General features: G+C 39.3%; 1 protein-coding gene across 3 annotated transcripts in view; it reads left to right on the top strand.

Moving 5' to 3' along the window:
• The first annotated feature begins 627 nt into the window (after positions 1-627).
• gpr85 (G protein-coupled receptor 85) overlaps positions 628-19,140 on the top strand; it is a 38,225-nt gene continuing 19,712 nt past the window's right edge. For 2 of the 3 annotated variants that reach the window (XR_008961911.1, XR_008961910.1), the window contains exons 1-2: positions 628-758; positions 1,858-3,719. Coding sequence is in view for 1 of the 3 variants with exons in the window: in XM_057323748.1 (XP_057179731.1) it covers positions 2,015-3,148 (1,134 nt within the window). In the remaining 2 variants the exon portion in view is untranslated. Of the gene's footprint in view, positions 759-1,857; positions 4,713-19,140 lie in introns of those variants that run through there. The other variant, XM_057323748.1, reaches the window with a different exon arrangement.

Raw genomic sequence — 19,140 nt, forward strand, 5'->3', positions numbered from 1 at the left:
ATGTGAAGATTGTTTTAAGCACACAGCATTTTCAAATGAAATATTTTGGACAAAAAGCATTTGGAAAGCATAACATGGCTGATCATGTCCATGGTGAATGTGATGAACTACCTGTGTGAACTTGAGATGAACTGACTTCATATATCCACTACTTCAGGACCAGATGGTTGATGACTATTTGTTTGCACATGGCAGGTTATTTGATCTTACTTAATTGTTCCAAGAACATATATCCAGTGTCAATGTGGCCAATATAACAGAAATGAGACACCTAGCTCCTCTTCAGAGCTATTACAGGCATCAAACACAATATCTTGTGTCAATTATTTCCCGAGCTTATCCACATACCTATTTAACATTAAGAATTGTATTGTCTGTGTGAAAAGACAGACATATATATATATATATGTCTAAGACTACAGTCAACAAACAAACAGACGGACATACATTGCACAGTATACACGTATTATCCCATATGCGATGACATGTATGACACGAATACAGGGCAAAGGGTAAAAGGAGTCCGTGCTGCTGCTGCACCCATCAGTGCAGATGATGTTGCTGCTGCTGCTGCAACAAGAGACACGAGACGCGGTCGGGATCACAAATAGCGCCACTGCGCATGCGCCGTCCGCACCGTTTACTGTATAATCACAGTGGGGGAAAAAGAGCAGGCAACAAAACTAAAGCTTTTTTACGGCAAAGCCACTGCTGCCATGTAAATAACCGCCAGGGAAACAAAGGGGGTATATCAACAGGTATGCTTTTAATTGATATTTTATACCGCCGTCTGTATTTCACTGTTTTATTTTTTTGCATGCATGTATTTGGAGGAATTGCTCTGCCTATAATGGACGCGCATCTTGGCCACAGCCATCCGAAATCATTCCGTTATAAAAATCCAAGGGAAAACCGACCGTGTGTATACCGAGATAAAACAATTTCTTATTTTAATGCAATATATTACACATATTCGGTCATAGACGATTTTGTAAATGTGCAAGTGGAGACACACGGGTGTATTATTTTATTATAGGGAAAGGCAATTGATGTATTTTTATGAAAGAGACGACACAGGCTATTGCATGGATTCGGTTCATAGGCGCAATCCATTGTTTGTTTATCTGTCATTTTGAGTCGAATTCGTCAGCCTATAACACGAACAGAGATTTAAAACGATTTTTTCCCTTTTTCTCAATTGCATTCAGTTGTTTTAATCGCTCGACTGTTGTTGCACAGAGAACGTCTATATTCAAACCAAATATAACCTATATATAAATATAACATAATACTGCGTTTCTTTTATACACACGATCGTATAATAATGAAATTCATGATTATTTTTAAGCGAAACGCGATAAACTGACGGAATGAACACGAATAGATTCTGCATGATCTTTGGGTGTGATCAACAGCTTTTCCTGCTGCATTTCGACAAATGCTTCATCAGTCTGTAGCAGATAAAATTATCAAGTGTAATCTACATAAATGCACATTTTAATGACGCTCTGCATTAATGCATTTCTAGACAAGTGATTGTTTGTGCTTGTGTAGCATCTCGTCGAGTACGTTTGAAATGATTTCTTTGATTTTCTTTGGAAAAGGCTAGATCTTGAGGGTGGGGGTCTATTATTTTAACCAGGATTTATGTTTGTGTCTAATGGCGAATCCCTGTGCTGAATTAAGCAACTGCATGAGCACTGCTGTGGCTGCATACCGTTGCAGCTGCAATTTGACATGCAATTAGAAAAAGGCAATGACAAAAGAATGATTCTCGTGCACCTGATACGATGCATCGAAAAGCCCCCCGGTTTGTTTTATGTGAGCGAATCCTAATGGGTGGATCATGTTTTTCAGGGATCGTTTTAGGTGTGATGAAACAAAGGAACAAAGGATGCCTTAGAAGAGAGGCAGTGACGAAAGGCTGGAACCTGCTTGAAAGCACACCAGATGGATCTATTGCTCCACTTTCCACCCAGATCATGATACTTGGCTAAAGCTTTAAGCATTCTCTATGATCCCTCCTCCATCTATGGCGAACTATAGCCATGCAGGGGACCACAACATCTTGCAGAATGTCTCTCCGCTTGCCACTTTTCTTAAACTGACCTCCTTGGGTTTCATCATTGGCGTCGGCGTGGTGGGAAACCTCCTGATCTCCATCCTGCTGGTCAAAGACAAGAGCCTTCATCGAGCACCCTACTACTTCCTGTTGGACCTCTGCGCCTCTGACATACTCCGCTCAGCCATCTGCTTCCCGTTCGTGTTCACCTCTGTGAAAAATGGCTCGGCCTGGACGTACGGCACGCTGACCTGCAAAGTGATCGCCTTTTTGGGCGTGCTCTCCTGTTTCCACACTGCCTTCATGCTGTTCTGCGTCAGCGTGACGCGATACCTGGCGATCGCCCACCATCGCTTTTACACCAAGCGGTTGACCTTCTGGACATGCCTGGCTGTCATATGCATGGTGTGGACCCTGTCGGTAGCCATGGCATTTCCACCGGTGCTGGACGTGGGCACGTACTCCTTCATACGAGAGGAGGACCAGTGCACCTTCCAGCACCGGTCCTTCCGTGCCAATGACTCGTTGGGTTTCATGCTGCTCCTTGCACTTATTCTCCTGGCCACCCAGCTCGTCTACCTCAAGCTCATTTTTTTCGTCCACGACCGCCGAAAGATGAAGCCCGTCCAGTTCGTGCCTGCCGTCAGCCAAAACTGGACCTTCCACGGCCCGGGTGCGAGCGGCCAGGCCGCCGCCAACTGGCTGGCCGGGTTTGGCCGAGGACCCACGCCTCCCACCCTGCTGGGAATCCGGCAGAACAGCAATGCGGCGGGCCGCAGGCGTCTCTTGGTGCTCGATGAGTTTAAGACTGAAAAGAGGATAAGCAGGATGTTCTACATCATCACCTTCTTCTTCCTGAGTCTATGGGGACCCTACCTGGTGGCCTGTTACTGGAGGGTGTTCGCCAGGGGTCCGGTGATACCGGGAGGCTACCTGACGGCAGCCGTGTGGATGAGCTTCGCTCAGGCGGGAGTTAACCCCTTCATCTGCATCTTCTCCAACCGGGAGCTCAGACGTTGCTTCAGCACCACGCTCCTCTATTGCAGAAAATCCAGGTTACCTAGGGAACCCTACTGTGTTATATGAAGGCTCCGTGTTGCGTTGATGTGGTCTCTTTTTGGATGCCCTGACCGATCAGGGATGTGTTCTGTTGTACAGCTATCTCCCTCTTCTCCTCCTCCTCCCTTTCCGAGGCCTGTAGTCGAACTGTCAGCTCGAATGGAATAAGCAAGGACAGAGGACAGGTCCTGCGTTTATGTTCTAGTAAACCGTTAATGCGAAAGGCCATTTGAAACCCAATAAGCAAAAAAAAGAAAAAAATTACAAAATGAAAGAAAAGAAAAGAAAAAAAAGGATAAATACACAAGGGACTGACCTTTGCTTTGGATATTTTGAAGACTGAGGGGTGTTGAATAAACAGGTACCTTAAAGGAACCAGTGTAATTGTTTCGTGTTTAAAAGTTGCACTAAAGTGAAGACATGAAGATTTTTTTCTCGCCGAGGTGCATTGCAAGGATGTCTTGTTTTTATTTCCAAACTGAAATATACGAATGCTTTAACTTGCAACAGACTTCTCTATCACTGTAAGTAAACAAAACTTGTGAGGTGACTAACTCTGTTGGAATACACCTTCACGAGAGGATAAATTGGTTTAAATGTAAGTGATATCTTTTTTCCTTTTAGGGTGGGTTTGGGTGGGGCGGGGCGGGTCTCAATGGGGGTACTGTTGTGTGGTTTCTGGAAATTGCGATTGCAACTTATTTCCTGTAGTTTTATGATCCATATGGTATGTGTCTGTTGTCTGCCGATGTTATTTTCCTATCTCATTTTTCTAAGTCTAAAAACAAATGTTTGAATTTTAAAAGTTGCTCTTGAGAACCTTGTACTTAAATCGACAGTGGAGAACCAGTAAAGCTAAGTTCAGTGTGTCATATCCATGTACCCGACGCTCACGTTTTATTACAATTTGCTGATACCACTCCAACTGGTCTTGCCTTAATAGTTCTGGTGTTGTTCATTTGATCATTTGCAAGGTGAGGGTCGTTTTCTTATCTACTCTCTCTAAAATGTCTTATAGGCATATAGGGAGGGTTTCACATCAGGGTGTGAGAAGTGCGTGTTCATTTGAAAAAGAATATTCACGTTCACATCATGAGTAACCGTTCACCGACAGCCCATTTCTTTTCCTGTAATGTTTGCTACATCCCACTAAGTGCGCAGAGCACGGGGAGCATGTGAGCGTGGATGTCCGAATGTGCGCGCGTATGTTTTAGGCAAAGAGCTGTCATGTCAAGACCAGAGCCTTAGTCTGAAATCTTGCACAATTTGTAAAAAATGTAATAAGAAAAACGAAAAAACGTTGTATTTAAGGCACACAGTCTTGTTTCTACTTTCCCAACATTTGCTCTCTACTAATTGTTTTGATTAACTTACTTTTTTCTCTTGTGGCCATTTTAATATTTATTCTGTATTCTTTTTGTATATTATAGGTAGATAGTGTGTAAGTTTGTGAGTCTTTCATTTTGAAGTCCCGAATGTGAGTACTGTTTAAGTTAGGACTGCAAATGCTGAAAGTTAACTGTGTAATCTGTTGCTTACATTTTTGAAAATAAAATTTTACATTTTGCAAAACCTGTTCTTTCTATTTACTCTAAACTGCACTAGTGCCACAAATTCTATGGTTGTGCAGAAGCCACAAAACAAAAAAGCTCAATTATTGAAATGAAACACAAATATTGGCAGAGGTAGCTTAACACGGCTGTCTTTGCTATAAAATATCGTTCTGTATCAACATGGTTATAATTTGCTTTACTGTATATATTTCTCTGGCCTGTTTGTGTTGCTGTAGAAATGTCCTCAATGACGTCTCCCACTGAAACAAGGCTCACTTTAGCCATTGTGTGCTTTTTGCTCTGTCATTTTATGGGCTCTTTATCTTTCTGCTTTAGTTTAGGGTCATTTTGGCATGATGTGGCGTTTGTTTTGATGCCAGTTTTCTCTTTTTGAAAACGCTGTGCTCAAAGTGATGAATTATCCCTGCATTCCAGTCCAATACGACTGTCTGTTTCTCTGTTAAATGTTATGTCTTCAATGCATATTTCTAGCTGACCTGAAAAAAGCTCAAAGTGGGCATGCATTTGCGGCAAACACACCCACTGTTATAATGTGAGAAGTGTCATTAATATTGCCGAGACGTTCTTCATTGAACTGCACCCTTCGTCTTTATTCATTTACATTTTGTAGGCGACCCGGGATGATTTAATTTGAGTCCATTAGCCCTTAAGTAATAGGACACTGCTTAGACTAGATCTTGCCAAATATTTCAACAGCCTGAGTTTAAATCCAGTATTATATTTATTTTCCCCTAATATTAAAATACGTAGAATGTTGGAGAGATATGGGATTCTGCATAAGGCTCAGTCGATGTATTTAGTGTTTTAGTGCTAGTTAAATCTGCAAAGTTGAACAACATCTTCCACCTCATGTTGCAATTGGTTACAGAGGTGAAGTCATGTGACCTCAACATGTTACCACACACGATAAGGAGAAACCACAGATTACAAAGCATTACTAGAATAGTAACATGGAGTCTTCATCTCATCCTGCAAATCGCAAGTGTTTCTCATATGTACTTCAAATCAGTATTTAAAAAATGAAGTCGGTTAAATGTCGTTTTTGCCGGTTGTTGATTAATACCATGCATCAAGTATACAGAATACAAGTATCACAATGCTCTTAAGCAGTCACGTCAGAGGAAAATAAGTGAACCGTGTCCCAATGTGACGTGAGCCAAGGTCCTTACCAGTGTCCGAACCCGTGTACACGATATACTGATTCACGACCTCGGGAACAAGGGAGCTGATCGAGACACAGGGGTAGACCTTCATAGTAACAATTGAATGCGGAAGTAACTCGAGTCATGGAGCGACCAACAGTTCCAAACACTGAAGCCCATTCATTTCAGTGTCTCCCAAACTCATTAACTGTACAGTTGGTGAAATAACTGCGTGTTTTAACGAGTTGGCGGACATATTTTATATTCATAGATCTTATATTCATATTACTCCCCAGACAAAAAATGTAGTCAACGTAGTAGTCAGTGTACACAATGAACTATTGAGCGCTGCATGAACCACGTGACCACACGGCGGCGAGAGATCGAGTGTCCTAACTCTGTATTTCAATGGCTCTGGGTCGAATATTTAAAAGGTCTGCAATTATTTGGCCAAACTGCATGTCAATCATTTCCCTCAGCGAGAAGCGCTTTACAAGACCGCGTCATACAAGTCATTTTATTCTTGTTGCAGCGATGTAAGAACTTGAACATTGCTGAACAACTGCAGAAAAATCTCAGTTTGGGATTCTTGAAAGGCAGATTGCGTTGCCTGTAATGCTGCACTGACGTGTGTCAGTGGCAAATAAACGAATTTGAAGCGCAGATTTGCCCCGTGATAAACAAAACACCAGCCAAAGGGGAGAGAGCCTTTTTTGAGACCAGGTAAAATACATGCCATCCACTTTTCACTTAACAGCCAAATTAGCTATGTGAATTAAAGGTAACATTGACAATGTATATTAAACGTTGTTATTTTATTTGCAAGAAAAAATATACGTTACACTTCATATAAGTTCTGATTGATTTAATGTTAATAATAAGAATTGTATTGGTTTTAAGGGAAACTATAAAGATATCCGTGAGTCTTCTGGTCATGTGTTGGGTTCTGTTGGTGGTGTTTCATCTAACAGATGGAAAGCAATTATAGGACACCAATAAAATCTACTGGAATAAGGCCCAAAACATAATAGATAAGGGTATTTTGTAATGGTTTTAATGGTAAACAGTTTGCCGATGGTTCATACAGTAATGTTTTGTAATGGAAACCATTAGGATTCCTAAATATTTTTGTCAGCAAGGAAGTATTTTAAGGCAGTTATTCTTACTATAATTCTTATTAATAACATTATTATATTTAAGTTCATAAAATTATACACCTCACACATTGGTTCTCAATGTCATGCCATTGAGCTTCAATAACAGATGCATCCTGATAGTGGTGTATTTGAACATCATTGAGTGTAAAGATCTCAAATTTGCTTACACATCCAAAAGAACATTGATGCTTAGGAAGGCAAACCCCTTGATTTTAAGAGATTCATTTCAGTTTTTTTTTTACAGGATCATTTGTATAAATTCAATTTTATTTTGTCTTTTGGAATACAGTTAAATGTTTGGAACTGTATACCTCCAGGTACATTTTCATACACACAATGCTTTTATGGATCATGAATCATGTATTCTCCTCCACCTGGCTTTATTCTGGTATGTAACACTTACTTTGAAAGAAATGAATTTAAATGAATTCAAAACTTGTGATGAATAAAATAATCTTTCATTGATAACCTTTTTCACTCTCATCATCACATTGCAGCATTACAGCAACTGGTTTGCGAGCATGTTGACTATATTACTCATGCTATCGTGATAAAAAATGCAGGGTAGGATGAGACATAGATGAGAATAAACACTCAGAACACAGATTACATGTTCTGAATGTTCTTCCTGCATGTAATGAGTTGTCAAGGATATGATGTGTTATGGACATACAGTTACTGTACAATGGAGGGTATTTTTTATTCCTGGTACAATGTGACCAGAGCAAAATAAGTGCCAATTATTGTCTATGAGGGCTAAGACTTGTACACTGATGGACTAACGTTTCGCTTTTGGTCTTGTTTACTTCAGCTTCAAGTAAACCTCAAGGAGACTTCTGTGAGTGGAAGCAGTTCATAACATGGCTGACCAGTGGTTTTAATATATGGAGAGGGCAGGGGTCCCTCCTGTAGCATGCGCTGGTTTTATGTTCTGTCCGTTCATTACCCAGTGTGTATGAGGCAGGTGGAGCGGAGTGGGTGGGGATCGGTTGGCGGTGGGACTTCATTACTGTTAGCTTGAGCTGTAAAGCACGATTGGGGCCACAAGGTCCCCGCTTCTCTCAGCATCCCTGGTGAAATATCAAAGAAAGCGGCTAACAGTTATCAATGTTTCAGGAGAGGCCTGGCGCTATCGAGGCAGAGCTAGAGAACAGCAGGTGTTGATTTGAGCTTTCCAGGGGGCACAGCAGAGCGCTAATGTTCTGCTTCCAGATCAATACCTAAAGTGAACGATAATGCAAAAGTCATTGTACATCATTGTTAAATTGGTGCCCTACAAACAAAATTGACTCGATGCTAACTTCAGCAGAACGGTTTGGCATTTTCAATCAATCCAGATTCTGCGGTATTAAAGCCAACTTATTCGCATTTCAGTTCAGCATTAAAGCCCCAGTGCGATCAAAATGAAAGTCTTTTTCCTTTTATTAAAAATAAGTTAGCCTTAGGGACGTCAATAAACTGATATGCTCCTACGCGCTGTCAAAATTCCCATTTAGAAGATTTAACCGTTCAAAACTGACAGTCTGGCACGAGCGCTCAAACAAATCTAGAAATTCCATGACATCACGCTACACTTCTCGTCTAATCAAATCGGCTTTAGAATCAGTGGAGTCCCGCCCCCTCCACTATGAGAGCTGCGAAAAGCGGCGCCTCATATCAGCCACTTGTTCGCACATTTATTATATCCTACATGGTGAACGACGCTTAGTGCACTAGATGGGAGATATCTGGATGAGCCAGACAGTGTAAACATTAACATTAAAGTCTTCATTTTTTAATTTCACTGGGACTTTAAATGCAGCTTTGCCAACTGTGTGCCGTAAACGAAACGCTATTGGTTGTTTTAAAAGGGGGCGGGGTCACTCGATATGTCACTTATATGTCTCACGCTCTCTGCATTTCTCACTTTAAATTACGTCAACACATCAAATAATGCTGCGAGTTCCAAGGCAATGCAGTGGGGCTTTAAAGCTGAAGTTTTTCATTTTTCAATGTTACAATAATTTTTTTCTATTCCAGATTCATATCCAGATTAATTTGACTCAGCCATAGTAGCTCAAACAAAGGTGTGATTTGCAGGTGGAAGAATTTGTTTTTGACCAGTAGACGGTAAGGATGTTCCATAAGCTTTAACAGACATAAGACGTTGCAGTGGCCTGTGTTAAAATGAGTCTGTTTGTTGACAAGCTGGCAAGCGAGGTTTAGTGCAAAGATGTCTGGATGGGTTTTGAATGCCCTTCAGGTAGGAGAAAAAAAACGCACAGCAGAGTGCAAGATGGAGGTGCTTGAATATAAGGCCAATAAAAAAACAAGATGATGATGGTTGTTCCCTCGGGACCTGCTGTGTTGTATTTATCGCCATTCGTATTCCTGATGCAGCCTACTGAGCCTATTGAATACAAATGATCAGGTAGACAGGATCAGAAGTATTTGTGCTTGGAAATAAGCGTTCCTTGTCACAAAATGTCTGAATGCTTTTTGTCAACTTTTACCTGCCGCTGTCCTTAAAAAGAATATTCCAGCTTTAAGTATTACGTGATTAAATATCAGGATATGAATAGCCGAAGTATCAAAAGATTTCCTATACAGTTGCTTATTTAAAGATACGGTTCGCCCTCAATGTCTTGTGTAATATTGACTCACGGTCCCGTTGTTCAAGACCAGAATGCTAATGTTTTTAACTTTCTTGAAATACAATAGAAATGTGTGCTACACAACACAATTGTAAGCTACACATATTTAAACGTTATGGTATAATGCACAAATGGAGTGGATTCAAGTGGATTCATTTTGTGATACCTTTATTTTGAAGCTTGACAACACCTGGATAAGAGCTGCATCACTTTCATATTCCACAGAAAACTAACAAAATGACATGCCATTAAGAAAATAATGCGTGTTCTCTGAATGAAGAATTGAAATGTTGGTAAATGACACTCCCCACCCAGCAACACCATTTCCCCCATGCCAACCCCCCAGCTCACATTACCATCCCTGACATTGTCAGATTGCTCGTGCCACACTGGGAAATGTATAGCGCACAGCCTGACTGCTTATTTTCCAGACGTCACGTTGGCCAGGGACATTATTCCTTCATTCTGTGTCGTTGCCCTTCATGTCGGCGCTGCATAAACAGCGACTGACTGCCGTAGATCAAAGATGTTTTCTTTTATCGCAGAGGAAACGAATTAAAATCAAAATGTTTGTCTCTGAATTGCATCTGAAACATGCCCTCAAAACCCCTTTAGGGTGACTAGTCGTGAAACGACTGCACATGAGCGTCTGCATCTGTGCATGCAGCATGTTGTGCATGTATTTAAAGACAAATGAGTCAGCTCTTCACAGAGCAGATGCACTGTATTTTACTAAGTAATGTCAAATGTTCTTCAGTAAACAAAATGTTCTCTTTCGTATCCTAAGAACGATGTAAAGATGGATTCAGACCTACATTTTAACATGAAGTGGCATAGTACTAGACTTAGCACTAAAGTAGTTTATCATGTAAAATTGAATCTATGATGTTTTGCTTCTAGCATCCAGTAATTTCTCACAAGACACATTGTGATTGGAACAAACCATGTTTATGTTTATTGCGTGTGGTGAATATCTGGTTTGAGTCTTGTTTTCTTACACCTTAGATCCTTTTGTTCACAGTTTTTGAGAAGGAAGATGTCACACCACCTGTCCATGTTGGCATCTGGTTTATTTGGCCAGCTTCTGCCAAGTGAATTTGCACCAAAATATCATCGACAGCCTTAACATAAATTATTTTGCAAGCATTTTCTCTCAACTTTTAAAAGCTTATTCGCCCATTTGTTTGGCCCTGTGCACATTTATATTAGTAGTTGCAATTTTGCATTTAGCATTGTTTCCCCACCTGTCACTACAGACCGATATGAACCACTGTTTGGGATCCAACCATGAGGGTTGATTCTCTGTTAAATTAAGGAGGAATATTAAGGTCACAAATCTGAACAGACCAGAAGCTTTTCTCAAACCGGTTGGGCTTGTTGGTTATGTGTCAAGATGCTAGCCGAATAAAAACGGGCCACACAACATATTTCCCTATTCTATATGAAATATTTAGCGTTCAGAGCAGGTTCAAATTCTACCTTCAGAAAACCTACTGGTCTTCAGGCTCTTAATATACTGTTGTCTCTTTGTATAATAATAACAGCTTACATGGTCATTTTACTTCTTTTACAGTGGATTTGCCATGTCTGCTCTACTATAAAGAATTGCCGCAATGTTAAAAATGATCTTTAGCATTTAAATGTCTTTAATATTTTTACTTGTCATCAGCCAAAAACAGTATCTATTTTTAACAGTAATATCTCTATTTATAGTAACACACCTGAGAAACAGTTGCTTACATTGCAATTTTATTTCTCCCATACAGTGTTATCATACAAGCAGCGGGAAATGGTCTTAGCTTTAGGTGTCCACTTTTGTAAGCTTTTAGACCAAGTATGCATTGGGTAAGTAGTAGCCAAATCTTTAGTTGGCTTTTCGCTCTTTGTTGTGGTGTTCATCTCCATGTGCTTTTATGGGACAGTTCAGACAAAACTACATTTTTTTATAGTTTTTGTAGATGGACACACTATGAGACTAGTACTAGGACCAAAAAAAATTATTTTATGATCCACAGAAAAAGTTACATTGGACGGACGCAGTGGTTGAGTGGGTGATTTTTCTGTAAACTAGGCCTAACTGTTCCAGCCACTGCTTGAGTCCTTGCTCATGAGGTCCAAAAATGATTCTTTATAGATATCTTTTTTACAAGCATTGCATTGAGGGTTATTTTGGGCCATCACTGAGGATTTCGGCGCAACTGCTGCTGTATTATTTATGCGTTTTACTATTTCTTTCACACAAATGCGCTCAATCATGCAGATTCTGAAAAAGGAATCTCAGATGGGATTTTGCTGGGATGCTCCCATCTGCTCATGTATTTCCTGATTATAGACATTGAGATTACAGGAAACCTTAGTGAACATAGGTTACCTAAGGTTCTCTACTTAAATAACCGATGTCTGCTACAGTGGGGCGGTTTGCATAATCGGTGTCAACACAATGCCAAGTGGGTAAAACTACATGAGGAAAAATAAAAAAAATTCTTGTCCTTCAGCATGGTCTTGAGCACAAAATGTATAGAATGGGAATGAGAATAAAATAGCATGCGTGTAGGTGTTGTTTGAATGTGCTGCCCTTCTTATCGCCCGGTAAGATCTGTTAGTCTATAGGGTCCGGAAAATACCCTCCATGAAAACCTTGGTGAGCCTGCTGGTTTCCCGCTGTAAGAGAGACATCGCTTATACCAAATGAGCCCCATCGGATCGTAGGGTCAGGAGCGGTCTGTGGTCCAATTAGTTGACCAGTGGGACTTTCCATAATTACAGCAGTGATATATTGATAGGAAAGCCTGTAAGAACAGTCCGTTCAGTCATGTGTTCACTTTTACATAGATTTAAATTAAACCCTGTGATGCCGTTAGGAGAAGAATAAGGTGTGACTTGTTTGTTGACAGATGTGGAGGTATGTTTTGGCTCACCTGAAATGACTCGGTCTGCTGTAGCGTGTAGCCTCGTGGAAATCATTGATAACGGTGAACTTTTTCTGCTTTGACAAACCACAGTGTCAGATGCTGTATTGATCAGGAGTTTACCGTGTAGCCCATAATGTAGGTGATGCAGTGTTTGCAGGCAACCAGGAAAAGTGTGATGTATTTCATATGTTGTGCATAATGCATCGTTGCAATGCACAACTGTCAATATTCATATAATATCAGACCAATTAAAATCAGAAATGTTCTGATCTGTGCAAGTGCAAGGACATTTTTGCTGTCACACCTAGGACAAGTGCGGTTTATTTGTCAATTATTCATATTCAATTAAAAAAATATCCAATTTAAACAACTGTATGTTGTCAGTTCTTTAACAAATTGTATTTATAATTTTTAAAGTTTCAAGAACAAATAGATGATATTGTATGACAATGGAGAGGCTCAGAGATGACGTATTTTTGTAGGCTAACCCGGAAGTAAGCACTGCGCTGGCCAATGCATTTTTCCCATAGACTTTTGGAAGATCGCAAAAAATAAGCTCTGTGATTAACAAAGGTTTATTGATGTTTACACGTTTTGTCTATGAAGATCATCTTTACAAATGAACACAACATTTGTTACTCTTGAAGCCGAGCGTCATCTCTGCGTGTCCCTATAGGGCTGCATGATAAATACAAAAATAAACTGCACACGATTTGGTGAAACTCGCCGCAGAGGAAGTACCATAACGCACGTAGTTCCAGGAAATGCCTATGGGCATATTTCTATCGCCGTTCTTCAAGCCTCATCATGTATTTTCATTACAATAGTATATTTATGATGTTGTTGCTTGACAGGTGTTGCTTTTTTGAAATGCAGGTTATAAGTGACTCACTGTCTATAGCTCTAGACAGGTCAATTTACGTGAAATTTAGTATTAAATGCGATTAATCGTGCAGCCCTGTCCCACAACACTGCAGTGATCAGTCAGATGCTGAGATGAATCTTCAGAGTTCAGATTTCTAATAGTCTGTCTAGCCGTCTGCTCTTGATATTTCTCCAGCAATCACAACCTCCCTGACATTTCAGAAAGTCAGTGCAGAGACTCAGATGATGCTTCTCCATAAGCCAGACGTCTGTGCAAATCATTGCCTCATTCTGTTGCCCTGAAAGAACTTGCTGATCATTAGCTTCAACCTCTGTGTTTTGGGATGTGTAGAGAGAAATGTCAGGTTAGGTTACGTCTCCTCTGCATCAGCTTCAGCTGTCAGGAAGAGAATGTGAGAGGTAAAAAGAAAAGAGGACTTAAAGTATAAAAATAACTTATTTTGAATGCATTTGCAAAGAGGAAGAAGAAAATAGGATTGAAGCACAAATAAGCATCTTTCGAATGAAATGAGCTGCCGTTGTTGGCTTTTTATTTGATTGATTGCGGTTTTATTTGTCTCATGTGCACAGCGTTTCCCAGCAGTGCCTAAATGTATGCAGCTTTGTAAATTTATTTGGCAATTAAAGTGTTTTCATAGCCAAGAAGTTGGTTCATTTAAAAAGGCAGTAAAATGGTTTGCAAAGTGCAGATTTCTCTACTGTGTTTTAATGTGTTGTTTTTTTATGAAAGAAAGTTGGGGCAAAGGAATGGTTCACTCAAAAATAAGAATTCATTCTTTACTCGTCCTCATGTCATTCCAAACCTTATACATTGTCTTTCTTTTGAAGAACCTCGGTAACCAAACAACACTGGCCACCTTCCATTATATACATTTCTCAAAATATCTTCATTTCTGTTCCACAGAAGAAAGTCAACGGGATGGATAAAGAAATGATAACAAATATTTTTGGTCGGACTATCCCTTTAAGTACATTTAAACACACTCTTATGTAACTAACGGTGAAACGTGTCTGTATGTAGCGTGAGAAAATGGAGCCTGGTTTGACTTGAACTGTTCTGCTCTGGCCACTCAACAGCTGTCAGTGCTTTTCTGCTTTTAGCGTCCATGATTCTCAAGAGAGCTTAAAAGCGGTAAACACAGATGCAGCAAGCTCATATCTATTTGATGAGCTTAATGTATGGAATGCATGTGTTTGCACAGATTTTATTTCATAATTCAAGGGAGACTCGAGTCCATTTGAAAAACCTGGGCGAGGTCCAAACAGGTGTTGGAGCCCCCTGACCCTACATGCATCTCTGTCTCTCCTATCTTGTGGGGCAAATGCTCTAAGAGAATGTTTCTGCCAGGCGCCCGCTAAAGATAAAGTTGAAAGTAGAATCCTCTTGCTGACAGCCCCTTGCTTTCAGATAAGTGGCTTGTGTCCGCAGGTCCGGCAGGGTGTTTGGATTATAGGGAACGGGAAGAACTAATGGAGACGAAAACGTCATTGAGGTTCGGCTGCATGTTTGAATCCAACACCTCCAATTCAAGGATGTAACCAAATTTTCAAGATGTGGCAAAGTGTATTTTAGCTTTAAGGTTGTGCTAGTTTACTCTTAAAAGTTGACCATTTCTTTTGGCAGACATACAGAACCAAGAAAAACTGAAAAAAGTTGTTGATGACTCATCTTGCACAGGGTGGATGTTTGGGTAACACTTTACGTTAAGGTTCCCTTCATAAAGCATTTATAAATGTGTTCATTAATGATTAATAAGTCATTTACAAATGCCTTATAAAGCCATTTTTAACACGAATTACTTCCAATAGTTAATCAAAACCAGAAAACATTTATTTATTATTTATTGTAGAAACATGCTTGCTCACAAGGCTACATCTCTGATGTGAATCATACATTTAGAAGTATTGACATCCCATGAAAGTGCACTTGAAAGAAAAGTGGATGCCTGTGAAGTATTCACGTTTATTAAGCATTTATAACACATGAGTTAAAAATGGCTCACTATTTGGCAGGTATTTCGTTAGAATCCCTTTTTATTTACGCAGTTATAACTGCTTTATAAGGCATTTGTAAATGACTTATTAATCATTAATGAACACATTTACAAATGCTTTATAAAGGGATCCTTAATGTAAAGTGTTACAGATGTTTGTCTAATGAAATTGTTCGTTTTAGTGTATAAAAATACAGCCTGCTCAGGTGTGACTTTGCTCATTTACAATGTTTAATTTTTTTGAGCTTTGATGCACAAATCCAAGGGTAACCACAAATATTCTAAATAAACACAATTTGCAACTGTTTGGTTCAGGAATTTGTACTAATGAGATGTAACTGTGGGTGGAGCTACACCATTACTTTGTCTGTTTGAGCTGTTTTAATGTAGCACAATCTGTATGCAGAATGTTTGCATCAGGGGGATGCCACTCAACCTTAATCAATACACATCTCATCATGTAGACAAGGCCAAGCCGTCAGGAAAGCGTCTTTCAGTAGCCTATCTGTTAATGTACAGAGCACTGGCTGAGCCAAACTAATCCTCTTCAGGTTCATCTCTAACATTGACACTGTGCTGCCCAACACGCTGTTAGATCACAGAGCTATGCACTATAACTCATGCTAGTTTTGAGATGTTAGCCAGGTAGTGTGGAACTTTATAAAAAAGTATATGAGTGGAGCAAAGTTCAATCTAAATGTTATTTTGCTATGCATTTAGCTTCTGAAATGTGACATTTCAAAATATTTTACATGACTTGGGTTTAATTTGATAATAAAAAGTTTGCTCTGTGAAGCAGATTATTGGTGATTTTATAATTTTATGATATTATCATTTACTGTAAACGTCATTATAGACCACTTCAGAAGACGTAAACAATGCTGGTCCAGAATAACTTCCTCTTTTAGTTTCTGAACTGTACATAAACGTTTGAACAAACAGAAATAAACCAAATTAAAATGTCAAATAAATATCTTTAAGATTTTATTATATTTGAAAGATAAAAAAAATAATATCAAAAAATAAAAATGGTAGTGCTTCTGGAAAAGCTTCTGAGCTTTTGTGATGCCAGGGTCGGCAGACTAATTTCTGGTCGCATAACACTATCGAGTTGTTTTGTCTTAACGAAGTGCTCAGCAATGTAAAGAGGATCTGTCATATCGCTGATATATAACTTAATCTAAAAATACCCATATTTTCCAGCCAAAAATCCTTTTCCCATAAAGTGTTATACAACCGGAAATTAGTCTGCCGACCCTGGCGTCCCAAAAGCTCACCGGCGCCATCATGTGCAACTAGCGAATTGTGACCATTGTGATTTCATGTTGCTTTACACCAAATTATATATTTTTCAAATCTTATTTTTGTCTTTGATTTAAAGCACAAAGCTGACGACCCCTTGGCTTCTACATAATATTATTATGTACAATTATGTACGCAAAATATACAATTGTTTCATCTACTGATAATTTTGAAGGTATGTCTTTATTTAAAAAAGTGAAACATTCATCAACACAATGGCAGTTTTTTTCTTTACCATTAATTCGTTGTGCAAGTAAGCGCAGGTGGAAATTTTACGATCAATTCAATTAACTGCAGAACAACAATCAATGTTTAAGAGAAGCAGGTTGCCAGCGGATGGTTTTCACTACATGCTGAGTGAAACTGACAGTGTGTAAGAAGCATCGGTCCCTTCTGTTTAAAAATGCACACACAGTTGTTTTTACAAAATTACTTTGCTGATGAAGAATTCTGGGCCGTCTGACCCAAATCACTGCACACTGATATTAAGCATTCGGCGTATTTCAGCTAATTAGAGCGCCATTAGCAGGCGCTTTCTCTCCATCGCTCATCACATTATCACTTATACAGCATGAGCCAGAGGGAGGAAAAAGAGAAAATGTAAGAACAAACAAACATGCATTAATCATCCGCCGCACAATCTAGGTTGATCTATGAAAACTTGCAAACTTACAATATTGTTTTTCTGTGAGCAGTAGCTAATGTGTGGCAGATTCTCTTGTTAAGCACATATATTTAAATCTTGCTCAATATATGGATGTTTTGCAACAACAAAAAACTTGGAACGCAGAGGTGGTGGAGAATGTGTTGTGAGAAAGTAGATTTATATTTACAGACGTATTTAAATAGACTTTCCAGAAGTGGAATGTTTGCGCAATTCTTCATTGGTCAACATACATGTTGCTAAATAGACCCCTTTAAATAACATTATGAATGAACGTTGCCAATTGGCCATGTTGACCTCATTGGCCACCTGAGTTTCTTCAACTGTTAAACTTGCGTGGGCCAGAAGGCTATGCTCAATTTGAAGCCTCATGTAATTGTACATGCTAAACGCTAGTCTGTTTTTGGCACAGCACAAAGGCTGTAAATAGGACCAAGCATGTCTGCGGTGTAAGCCAGGAGCTTTGTTTCACCAGAGTTTGAAAGCGTCAGTCTCTTCGCTCTGATCAAAGAAGACTTTGTGTGTGAGCTTTCATCGACTTATAACCATAAAAAAGAAAAACCATAAATGATGTCCCTGTAGTGCGTCAGTTGTTTCTCCTAGACACCACTGAGATAGAAGGAGCGCAAGTTGAGTTTTTTTAAATATAGGCTTTTGATGCATTTGCTTCTGAAATAGGATGTAGTAATCTCACATGTGTCTTATCTAGAGTTTCGAAAGAGATGGTAATAGTGTCTCATGCAGAGCTCATATTTGGATTATAAATTTTTAGAGATTGAACTTTAATTGAGTACATTTTATTACTGTTTGGGCTGATTAATAAGTCAATCAATTCTCCTGAGCAATAAATGAGCAACCAACTTTTTTCTTTGAGCTTATATACGGCTGTCAACGCAATTGACTCTTTTCTCACGCTCTCACGACACACTTTTTTCCTCAGCGGTCTAGCAGCGGACCTCAATATTAAAATAAGGTGGCCATTGGCCAATCAAATGTAAGCAGGCGGAAGTTACTGTTTACAGAGCCGGTGTGGTAACCAATCAAATCAAAGAAGACAGCTAAGGTTCGAGTGCAACCAGTGCAACGCACAACGTTAGAGGCTAATCATTCAATATTTTACCATTTTTTAACAACAGAAATGTTGAGCGGTAGTATCCACTGATGCAAACTACAAAACACCGTTTTAAATGGAAAATATGTCATTTTCGTGCTCATGTACACAGATACGTCATTATTTCTGGTTTAATTTCAGAAACACAACCGTTACATTTCAAGGTAAGAATGAAATTACAATGATTACGTCTTCAGAGAAATAAATGTTAATTTTATAATGAAACAACATCGATGACGTATGCTGTAGTAGACAAATGTGACCTCCAGAGGGCGCAGCTCTTGTCTGGTCTGTGCTCAAAATTTAAAGGGACAGTTCGCGTAAAATTAATGAAAGTGATGAAATTTACATTCATTAGCCAAGAACGTCGTCAAACTAAGTGCCGCTGCTTGTCATCTATTGTAATACTTTAGTTTATGTGATTAATAATATTCAGAATTACGCCTACTTAGAAAAGCAGCAGAAAAACCGAAAGGCCTTGACACGTAGACAGTACAAGCCCAAGGCAACATATCTTCCTAATGTATGAAATGCAATTGAAAGTAACATCAAAAACAGTGTTGCAACAAATTACGTAAGTGGATTAATAGAGTCTGTTGATGGCTTGCAATTGGTGCATGTTATAATGATCAAAATTATCATTGT

This window comes from Triplophysa rosa, linkage group LG24 (assembly GCF_024868665.1).
Source record: "Triplophysa rosa linkage group LG24, Trosa_1v2, whole genome shotgun sequence".
In the NCBI taxonomy this organism is placed as follows: domain Eukaryota; kingdom Metazoa; phylum Chordata; class Actinopteri; order Cypriniformes; family Nemacheilidae; genus Triplophysa; species Triplophysa rosa.